Source organism: Phalacrocorax aristotelis, chromosome Z (genome assembly GCF_949628215.1).
Source record: "Phalacrocorax aristotelis chromosome Z, bGulAri2.1, whole genome shotgun sequence".
Lineage (NCBI taxonomy): Eukaryota > Metazoa > Chordata > Aves > Suliformes > Phalacrocoracidae > Phalacrocorax > Phalacrocorax aristotelis.
In genome coordinates this window covers 33,965,436-33,977,015 of record NC_134311.1, presented here as the reverse complement: position 1 = coordinate 33,977,015, position 11,580 = coordinate 33,965,436, and the positions used below count along the sequence as shown (strand labels likewise).

At 39.1% G+C, this 11,580-nt stretch overlaps 1 protein-coding gene across 4 annotated transcripts in view; it reads right to left on the bottom strand.

Annotated features, from left to right (window-relative positions):
- Positions 1-11,580, bottom strand: part of SEMA4D (semaphorin 4D) — a 100,182-nt gene that overhangs the window by 18,084 nt on the left and 70,518 nt on the right. For all 4 annotated transcript variants that reach the window (XM_075079189.1, XM_075079190.1, XM_075079191.1 and 1 more), the window contains exons 7-15: positions 11,087-11,180; positions 10,037-10,150; positions 8,966-9,117; positions 7,147-7,322; positions 6,879-7,035; positions 5,883-6,105; positions 5,334-5,449; positions 740-912; positions 467-510 (exon numbers count right to left, since the gene is read on the bottom strand). In XM_075079189.1, coding sequence (XP_074935290.1) covers positions 467-510; positions 740-912; positions 5,334-5,449; positions 5,883-6,105; positions 6,879-7,035; positions 7,147-7,322; positions 8,966-9,117; positions 10,037-10,150; positions 11,087-11,180 — 1,249 coding nt within the window. The remainder of the gene's footprint in view (positions 1-466; positions 511-739; positions 913-5,333; positions 5,450-5,882; positions 6,106-6,878; positions 7,036-7,146; positions 7,323-8,965; positions 9,118-10,036; positions 10,151-11,086; positions 11,181-11,580) is intronic.

Sequence of the window (11,580 nt, the reverse complement as noted above, 5' to 3'; positions counted from 1 at the left end):
CTTGCCTTAAAGCACTGCGGAGGGTACTTCAGCTGCTCTGTATCATGTTCTGAGTCCCCCTCCCCTCTCACCATAAAACCAGCTTTTTTCAGGATCATTTCATCTGATCCAGCAGCAATAACCAAGCACTTATCAAGGCTCACAGTAGAATATCAAATGCTCTATCACAGAGACAGAGGCCTCTGCACTAGAAGTACTTATGGTAAATACTGCTTTCATTTACAAGTTGCGGTTGAGGTGCCCCTGGTCATTTCAGAGGTTTGTGCACTGCACGCTGAAATGTATACAAATACAGACATTTTAAGACAACATGCAGGCTGTACAGATGCTCAAATATTCAAAAGCAGAATCTCATACCTATTAAAATATAAATGAATATCCAGATAATCACAAAACCCAAGCTGAACTAAACACAACTCTTTCGCTACTCCAGACATATGACATAGCTCTTCAAAGACTAACTCACCAGAACAAGACGACGCATCTCCACCTATGTTCTGAATCCAGTTCCTGTGAAAGGAAGTCCAAGTATTACAACTTCAGATCTTGCTCCCCACAGCCTGCCCACCCTCTCATACTAAGAATGATTCATCTTATCTAAATAGCACAAGCAGATATAGATGGAAAGAAGAAAGTCTTTATTTGAAAACATTCCGTTAAAAAAATGCCAGTTATCAGTAAGGGGCAAGACTGATGCAGTATTGATTGTAACTGTAAGGTAACCGAACGCTACCATTACCTTTCAATTTCACTTTCTTTAAAAATATCAGTGCAGGAAGCTTCAAGGGGTTTCCAAGCACAGTAAGGATCTCTTGCTAAAACACAGTCAACACAAGTGGTGTACTTGTCACAGAATGCCAACGGAGACTGAACCACACCAGAATTCGAGCCAGCATATAGGTATCTTCTGCCCTAAAAAACAAACACAAAAATAACCCAAAAAACCCCACCAAAACCCATAGTCAATCACTTTCTCAAAGCCGAGCAATCCCATCAATGAAACAATTTAAAAATTATTAAACATAAAGAGCTGCATACATACAGCCACGTTTGTAAAAACCGGACATGAGGAGAATAAGCATTTTGATTTGCTTTTATTTCTAGAAAGGAAAGGAAGTTTATTCTTTAAGATATTCAGCAATGCTGGAAGTAGAAAAAGACAAAAGAGCAAAAACGTGAAATAGAAACAGTTTATGAGAATGGAAAGTAACCCTATCTAACTGTGGCTTTATCACACAGTTTTTCCACATACGCAAGTGCACCGACAATCCTCGTATGAGGCAATGCAAGCCTGTGCTGATGACAAGGCTGCAGCAGGGACACGCAAGCTTGAAGAAGCAAGGCTTGTTGTATGTAGGACCTGCTCCTGTTAACCCAAAGCAGCCATACTCCACTCAGCTCTTCTACCAGTTAGGCATCTGAAGCCACATCAGCATCAGCCTTTCAAGAGTCAAATGCAGATGCCTACTTGCTACTCAAGCAGGAACATTGGCTATTATTCAAAAGAAGCAGCACTTGCATGACACCTAGGAAAAGGGGGTATTATAAAGAGAACAGCTGTTTGTTGCTGGGAATCCCAAACAATTCTCACTCTGAGCATGGCAGGATGAGACCACACTAATCCCAAACATCCCTCTCATAAAAGGCAGGGAGCTGCCTTATTTCACTCATCTGTTTGAAACTCAGGCAAACCAATGGCTAAAGGTGCACTGTAAATTTACATATTATTACGCAAAGCCTCAAGAAAAGGGCCTGTGCTGCAACCAAACCCCCTAGTCCTTTTGAGAGGCTGTGCATACAAAGCCTAACAGCACACCCCACCTTGGCAGTGGGTTGGCTTCATCCTGAGCAGAATACCGAGTGGATTTAACAGCACCCTACTGCAGTTGTCATGGCAAATGAGCCAGATCCAAAGACAGAGTTGGTTTTCCTGTAGTGCGGTCCCAGTACGTAGAAATGCACTCGGGGGTCATGTCTGCAGTGAGACTGTTTGACTCCAGCAGGATGAATATGGTCACAAAATGATAGGCAGGCAACCAAAAAAGACTTCTAGTAGAGAAACATTCTTTACAAACCTCATGTTTGTGGTGCAGTTTTTTGGTTTTTTGTTTTTTGGTCTCAAGATTAGAAACAGCCTCAAGGAAACAACTAAGCAGAGCATCTTAGGGCTGAATTTAGGTTTTGGGGCTCACTGCCACTCTTTCACTAAGGATGTACGGAGGTTTTGCCATGAGGACTCAGAACAGGTAAGTCTCTTTAATGCAATGATCATGAGGAAGTCTGTCTTAAAATTAGGCTAATGAACAATGCATTCTGACTAACAGCAGTCTCTAGAGGAAGCTACGAGACCAAGCACAAATCAGTTTGGATCCATCTGATGTATCAAGCGTGCAGACTGCCTTCAAGGCAACTCTTGACACTGGAAGATGAAAGACAAAACTGGATCAAAAAAGGATCTGCTGGCACTGCTGGAAGATGGACTTTGAAAGAGAATCAAACTTCAGAGACATACATTCAAATACACTCATTCATCCTGAAATTTAACTTAGGTTAGTGTTAGACTATGCTGGAGTGCCCACAGAAGGAAGTCTGCAGTGGTGGAGACATAAGACTTTCTAGGAAAAGCTTCCCACTCTGCCAGAAAGCTCCCCCAATCCACTGCGCGCTGCTCATCTCTCTACAACTCTGCTAGCTAACATCCAAGCCAACAGTGCAACACTGAGCATGGGTAATAGTGTCTCGACATGGTTCCCAGCTGGTACATCCGTAAGGTCACAGAACATGCAGAGAGCTGAGCAGATAATTTTAAAAAATCCAGACACATCTTTCCATCAAGTAGGAGTTATGAAGATCTACTGTAGGCTCACCTGACTCTGCCCACCATCCTCCAAACAAGGTGAAGTTATACAGGAAGGGTCTGGAGAGTACTGCAATAGCGTGTTCAGAAATGACTCTTGACTCCAGAGGGTTCTGAAGCCCACCATCAAGGTAACAACTATTACCCTCTTGTGGTTAATCCACTACTATAGGGTGCCACTACACATGTCACAACACCAGCTCTATGAAGCACTTCAGCAGTAACTGACTGATTGTTACTGTGATGTCCAAGGAGGTAGAATATTGTGTTTTCACACTGGGGAGCAGAAGTAATCCCTGTTTGGGTGGTACCATGACTATTACAGCTTTCATGACTCTGGCACCTGACCCAACCTCCAACTTCTCATCACTGAAAAGGACCACTGCTTTTACGGGAATATACTGGGCAGCACTGCTTCAGTTTTGAGTGTTAATGTGTCAAAGGTTATTCTAGCAACATGGAAGTTTTCCCTTGCAGAACATAAAAGCTGTTACCCTCCACAGTGCCATACAGGAAGCAGTGTTTTGTTTAAATCATGAACTTTAAGTTTCTTTGTGAAAAGACAGCATGTTCCTTCTGTAGCCCCTATGCCATGTCTCACACTGCCCCCTTTCAGGATATTCTTGAGGAACTGAAAATGTGACACATGGATTCATAGCAAAAGGAGAAGACAAGGGGGAATGGACAGAAGTTGCTCTTACGGAGATTCTGATGGGACATGAGAGGAAAATTTTTCACAGTGAGGACAGTCAACCATTGGAATAATCTCCCCAGGGAAGTGGTTGACTCGGCCACGTTGGACACTTTCAAGAGTCAGCTGGACAGGGTGCTGGGCCATCTTGCCTAGACTGTGCGCTTCCTAGAAAGGTTGGACTAGATGATCCCTGAGGTCCCTCCCAACCTGTGATTCTGTGAAATAAATTCAGTGCCATCATTTCTACACTAGCCTTGGCTACCAAGTCCCTACTGAAACTCTTATGTCATACATCTTTGGTATCGGGCTGTAATGCCTATTCCTTCTTTCTACTCTCCAGAAATGGAGGAATCATAATTAAGCCAGTGTATGAACGATCCCACAATTAGAAGAATGGGCATTAATATTTATTAGAAGAGTTTTCCATCATCTTCTATCACAGGGCAAATGCTGAAACCTCCTGTCAAAGTCAGTCATTTGAAGCTATTTTTGCAGATAAAGCAGAAAAACAGCAAACTACACACACACACACACATATATATATGAAGTCACCAGTGTGTTTCATCATACAAAAATAATACATACATACATCTCTATTGTAATCTATAAGCACTAAGTTTTTAATCACTGGTTTTCATTTGTCTATCAAAAGTATACTCTGTCCTCAAGACTTCTTTATTATAAGCATAAAAGGACAAATAAGCATGCAAAATGAGCTTGAAAGAATTATGGCATAAAGCTCTCTTCCACCGAGTTGCTCATGCTGGCATGCACACTTTTATTAAATATCACACAAAAATAAAAGCTGTTCCTAAGATATCTTGGTAGTATTCCTAAATCCATAGCTACAGAGCATTTATCAATCACTAGGAAACTACTGAATGCCAGTGTTACTACTAGACACTTCAAAAGTCATTCTTTCCTTAAGAAACCCCCAAATTTCACCAGCTGAGGGGTCTGATGCTACAAGCCACTGCTTAGGGTAATATTTCACAGATGTTCATGGATCTGCAGCTCTGAGTAACTAGGGCCAGAAGCCTAACTAGTGTACTAAGCACACACAGTGATTATCCTCCCACTGCCACAAAAACACTCCAGGATTAAATCCAGCAACTGATTAATAGCGCAGAACAACTACTGGTTTGGAGTCTGTGGCAAGGCTTGTGTCCCCCAGCTGGAGCTACAGCTGGTGCCCTCCTGGGCAGACAGGACCTCACCAAAGGCCCTCATCCCCAGCCTCACCAACCTGACTGCTTTCACAATACATCCAGCACGCAGAAGCCTGTGAGATTTGGGACAGCAGAAACCAATTAGTTACACAATTATGAGCCTCTCTGCTAGAGAATTCTGTTCTCTCTTCTTAGATCTATTTCCTCAGAAAGATATACCACTCCTCTGCTGAACCCATGCATTTTTCCTCACAGATTTGCAATAGCCACAAGGGGTCAGGATTTTTACATTAGTCCTAACCTGAAAACTGGTACCTCAAAACACATTACAGCTTTCAGCTTCTGTACATGGAATCCAAGTGAAGGCCTGCACATCTGTGTCCCCTCCCCATCTTCCCCATACCTACATACCTTCAGAAGCTTGCCACCTACGAAACACACTGAAATGCAGCAGGAATTCATGATATTGCTGCAGCACAAAGAGTTACAGATGCAGCCTTTGGCTCTGTGCACAGTGATGGTCATCTTTTGTCACAGCAAGGTTACAAGGTCATACTGAACGTTTTGTGGAAGAGCAAAGTGAGATAAATTCTACAATGCTTATAGCACTTACTTTTTTGGATGAAAGCAAGAGAGTTTGGACTGGCTCAAAGTTTGGGAAAAGCTGTGTTTCTTCAATAATATGCATTCCATTTTCATAGCTGATAGCTTTGTGCAGGGCTCCTCGATCTGAAACAAAGCAGTATATTTAAGTAAGATCCTTAAAATAAAAAGGCGTGAAAAAATTTGCACAATTGCTCTAAGTCGTCTCAACAACCTGCTTGCTGTTCAGCTGAGGACTTCACACAACTGCACCAACGGCAACCACTAAATCTGCCATTACAAGCAGCTCTGAGCAAGAAGTAACATTTTGGGACAAATCATGACCACTTAGGGATTTCCCTTACATGTGTTTTTTGTTGCACTCATTGCAGTTTTGCAGTTCTTTCCCTGCAATACTTTTTCAAAGCACGTAAGATTCCCCACTTACTCACCATGGCCCCTTACTTTTTAATGAAAACACCAGCTGATATAAAAGCACTGCAAATACAGAAATCAAGAGTTTCTCTTAGAGCACACTTCAGCCTACAGAATCAGTAAAAAAGTGTTTTGCAGAACTTACCTGTACTGATGAACATAACATCATATATGGTACCATTGAGTGCTCTGACTCTGTCTACTACAATCTGGGTATATTTCACATCTCGTTTCACTAGTCGAGGTCTGTCTCCCATTGGAGTCACTGAGTCATCCATTAGAGGATGATCTTTAACAAACTGCAATGTTTTGTCTGGTAAATTCAGAGAACTCATGTAGTTTGATGCTCTGGCTTCATTGTTTATACACTAGCAGAGGGGAACAAACCAAAAAGAGGCAATCAAGTTATATCATTTACTTGTACAAAACAGAGACCATTAACAGCAGCTACAGACATTTTCTTCTCTGCACTACTTTGGCCAGTAAGCACACCTTTACATCATACTCATTCTACCAAGGAAGGTCCTCAGGTCTCATAGCACTTTGGCTTCTGTGAGGTACTTATCTCTGAGCTTCACACTACATTTTTGTTTGGGCTCAAAATACATTTTAGGAAAACAGTCTTTCTGGATTGTCATGCTTATTAACTACTTTTAACTGTCTCCTCATTCAGCAGTAGCAACAAGATGATTGCAGGGAAGATAAGAAAGTAAGAAAAGTGTGAAGGAGATCAAGCACTATGAACATTTTAATTTGCAGAGCAATGCACTGCATTGGATAAACCTGATGAACCTACTGAGACAATGCAACGATTGCTATACTTCTGCTCACCTGAACTAAAAAGTATTTGATGTTGCCTAGTGTTTACTGTTCACCACTAGAAAATTACTAACAACATAATGAAAATACAAAACCAGCAAATAACTCACTTGTAAATTAAAACCCCCCGCCTTATTTCTAGATACAAAGTTCAGAATAAACCACTTGTGTGTTTTTCTACAAAGTCTTTACAACAAAAGGTATCCCCCATCAGGGCTAACTAAAATTAAGCTTTAGTAGGCTATCTAGTATTTTCCAGTTTCTTTACTCCTGAGCATTAAAAAAGACACTAGCCATCAGATCCAAGATTACAGAAACTTACCGCACCAGGTCGAGGATTAGGAATTTCCCCATTGTATCGTACCCACTTTGTATGAGATTGTTCTACTGTAGCACTCTGCATATATTTTCCTTTCGAGAAAACATCTTCTACAGTAGACAGATTGTATGCACACACTGCTGACAGCCCCACATTATTTCTAAAAGTTCAGGAAGGAAAAAGAAAATGATAGGAATAATTATTACTTGTAGTAACCAACTCAGATTAAAGGTACTTATCCAGGAAAGGCTAAGGCTATAACCACACTTACAGTTGTGGGGTGAAGACTCCATATATCACTGGTTCCTTCAAAGTTGGAGACTTGAGAATAAAAACATCATTGATGATATTGAAAATTAAATTCTTATCAGGGATGGTACAAATCAATCTGGCCTTTAGAAAGGAAGTCCATTTTTTCTGCAAAGTCCTTAATCCTCCTTGGTCCCTCTTTTTATATAAAAGAAATAAAAAGGTGTTTGTGAGGATAATTAGTAGCATTTTTGCATTTAAGGACCACTGCTATAGAGCATGAAATTGCTAAGCCCTGTTATTTTCTAACTTTTCATCTATAGCAACACCAATAAATGTTAACACGTTCACAAACAGAAAAGTAAGAAAGCCACAGGAAAATTAGTTGATTCAACAAAAATAATGCAGAATGGTTTCTACCAACGCATAGAAGATGCAACATGAGACTTATAGAAGAACCATAGTTTAGCAACACTTGAAAAATTGAGATGAGCAATGTACCCTTAGAAAAAAAACTTGCTTGTTAGAACAAGTAAAATGACCATGGAAGTATTATACTGTCCCTTAAAAGAAATAAGTAACATTGCATTTGTTCTGTGACATCTAAACAGCGATTTTAATTCTAATGTTGCAATATGCACTTAAACTTGCCTGACATTAATAATTTCATTAGAAGAAATGCAGCAGCAATGCCTTAATCCTGCAAGCAGTTACCACCTTTTTTACGGACTTGCAGAACCAAGGCTTAAAGAAGGAAAGATAGATGGACTAGAAGTGTTTCAAAAGATTTGATACTCAAGCTGCAGCTCTGTTACTTCTCTTCAAAAAGCAGTCATGTTTGGACTTTATTAATAACTTCCCATTCATTATCCAATGCTGTTACACAAAGTATTAAAGGAAATCCACAAAATTTATCAAAACAATTAAGTAAAAATGCTTATAGATTTGCAGTGTGCCATTGATTCCTATTTCAAACAAAAGGAGCAATAAAGCTCTCAAATTCCACTATATTTCCCTTTTAAAGTGTGCCCAAGCTGTCAGCGGGCAGAGGGCCATAATACTAAGCCCTGTGTAAATCTGCCTCCAGCTGCTTGTTTAACGGAAATCTCAAGGGTACTAACTTGTTATTGATGTTTTGACTTCCGTGTTTAAATATAAAATGGTAAAGAAAATAAAACATTTCAACCTCATCAAAATGAAATGGCTAGATAAATTTCCTGCTGGGGAAAAAAAAATCCTGATGAAACGGGTACATTCCACTGCCACAGTTTTTGATAAATCAACATTTTCTCCTGGAAAAAAACCTCTTCCATCAGCAAGATTTTTAACCAACACTCCTGAGTACATACTTGAATCAGCCTAACACACTGAAGTTTAAACACAGCAAGTGTGACAGAATCAGGCTGGTGGTGACCATTTTCCTTGAGGCTCTGGCAGCTCTAACAGCTTCATGGAAGTCCCATCTGCTACACCACAGTCAAGAGCTGTTCTGCTGTGGACACAGCTACAGTTTTGTTTGTATACAGCTACTTGAAAGTAACTTGACAAACATCCTATCCACTAAGCTCCAACCAAAGTCAGTTCCTCCCAGGTAGTTGTACTTAGAGTTTTTAAGAAAATAAAAAGGGAAGCCACTGTGCAAAACTAAATCACTTATTTGTTCCCAAAGCAACTATTACGCTTTCTCAGTACTGAAGAACTGATTGAAATTGCTAATTCACCAAGACTTGTTAAGTTCAACCATTTCCATTTAACTGGCAATAAGTCCACAATAATAAATGCTTTTTAACACATACAAGATTCTAGTTGAATTGGTAAAAGTAAATTGAACTATGTCCCACCTTGCACACTCTAGCTATTCTTGGAATCATTAGTTTTCCAACAAATTCATACTCCACAGACACCTCCGTGAAAAAGAAGTATATCTTGTCATCTTCTCCATCTGTGCTGTTTAGATCTGCTCTTATCACATCAGCAAAAACAAAATTGGGCTCTACAAAGAGAAGAATTTTGTATTATATATGAGACTACTAACTTAATTCTCTCAAAGACGCTCTACGAGTCCTTCTTTTGCCCAGACCTCACACTGGATTTACCTGCTCACTAGTCACTGACCTGCCTATGCAGTTTACTGTTTGTAATATGAATAGCATTTCTCAAAAAAAAAAAAAATTTAGAAATAGAAAAAAAAAAACCAAAACTACAAACCCTATGTGAAAGCAGTAAGATATCCAAGAGATCTTTATGGTCTGGTATCTCATCACTTCAGTGTTTTCTAATGGGCCTGGAGAGGTACCCTCCCTTGCCTGTCTCTCTTTTATTTCAGCTATCAGCTGAAACACTAAAAATGACAGTATCATTACAACATGCATTACAAAACTCAGTATCTTGTAGTTTTTGGACATAATGCCCCTTTTGGAATATGCTACGTTCATTATTTTGGTCCCTTTTGACAGAAAGCCACTAACATCTGAGCATTCCCCAGACTTGTGAATTTTGAAATTCAGGAACTGAAATCATCGGGAACCATGATCAGCTCAATTAGAAAACCTGTTAGAGACCAAACCCATTCTCTTCCTTACTATATCATAACTAGGCTGCATTATTGCAAGCATGAACAAGTACAAAGGACAAGAAGAAAATTAACTGTAGCCCTTTAACATCAAGTTGAAGTCTGTGTCTTGAAGCTGTTTTCATTGTCAATGCTGACAAAAATCCTAAAATTTTAAAATAAAATCTCTTGACTGCACACACTCACATGTCAGTATATGCCAGTACAACAAAATCCATTTTGTTTGAGATATTAGACAATTGCCCCTTACCCCAGGTAAGACGCTTAAACTCTTTGTCTGAAGAATGAAAAACAACGTCACACTTACAATTTGGTTGGGCCAGTTCTCATGCCCACTTACCATTAAGCCAAGGTATTGCATACTCTGTTCTCAGAGGGCTCTGATGAGAGTGACGTGAAATGATTGGCTCACTTCCCAAGAAATTGTAAGAAGTCCCGGAATAAAGCTCCTCATCTTTAACAGAAAATCGAATAATTTATACTTTCTTATGTACTGGATACCAAAAAGGGTACATAAATATTTCAGAAGACTAAGTAAGCTCAAAACTTCCCACAAGAAAAGATAAACAAGGATTTCCTCTAAATTGCCCCAGACATGTCTTCTATGTTTATACTTCTGCTGACCATTCTCAAGGCTAACGCTTCCACAGTTAGGTTTATTATTGCTTTAACACAAGCAACTGGCAAAAGTTAGCAGTGGCTTGGTGGTACTTTAACGCTTAACACATAAACTGTAGGTTTATGTGCAAACACGCAAGTTTGAGAAATACACAGAATTTTTTGAAATAAATATTTTACTCTCTTTTTATGGCACCATTATTCAAACTCAACTTTTGAGAATTTAGATAACAATGTAGGGAGTGTGTTCTTATATTTCTCATTTCCTGTTTCATATACCATTTCATGACACCAAGGTACAACCATGAACTCTGGTTTCACCAAATCAAAATTCAGTGGTGTCTAACCATGCAGTAATATACTTGCAATAAATATCTCACTTCCCTATTCTTTCTCATGGCTATGTCTTCAGGACAGCTGAAAAATTCTACTTGTTAAATTCACTGAAATGACAGTAATTGATACTACAAAGGCACAGTACTTTTAGACTACCTGGACTAAAGATATTAAACACTTGAAAATACAGTGTCAACATCTAGTTCTCAAATACTAATTTGTATTTGAGAAGTTGATTCCAAAACAACCTAAAGTTGTAATTTCTTTTAAGAAACATGCTAAGGTTGACTACAGAAGTATTTCAAGGTCTACCTAGATACACAGTAAAGATATAAAAATATGGACATAACCTACTGTTTTCATATTGAGAGACTGGAGAATGACATTGAACATTTTTTAAATACATAATAATGAGGTATGCAAAGTCTGAACTTACCAACCATAACAGATGTGTAGCTTTGAGCAGGATCAAATGGACATCTGCCCTTACCATCTTCATTTTTACCTCCAAGTTCAAATGAAATTAAATTCTGCAAAAAATTAATTTGAAAAACACAAAACAACTGTTAACACTTTTTCTTTCAGTGACTTGACTCCTGCAAAGGTAACTGAAAAATTAACATTAAATAATGGTCTACATCATCAACTTCCAGCATCAAAGGCATTTTTAATAAGATTATTAAAAGGCATCTGTGTTTTCAGAAAATCTTATTGAGTCCAGCAGACAGACAGGAAATGTGACCCTATGCTATACTTGTGACAGCAGGAGCAGAAAAGAACAGAAAATGAAAAGTTAAATCCAGACAGACCTCAAGAAAGAGCACCCAAAAAAGGCAGACAGGAGGAAAGGCAGAGAAGTTAAATGATATAGAGAAAGAGCTGGCAATTACTTAATTAGCCTGCAGAAAAATGGAGAGTTTTAGAAATCAA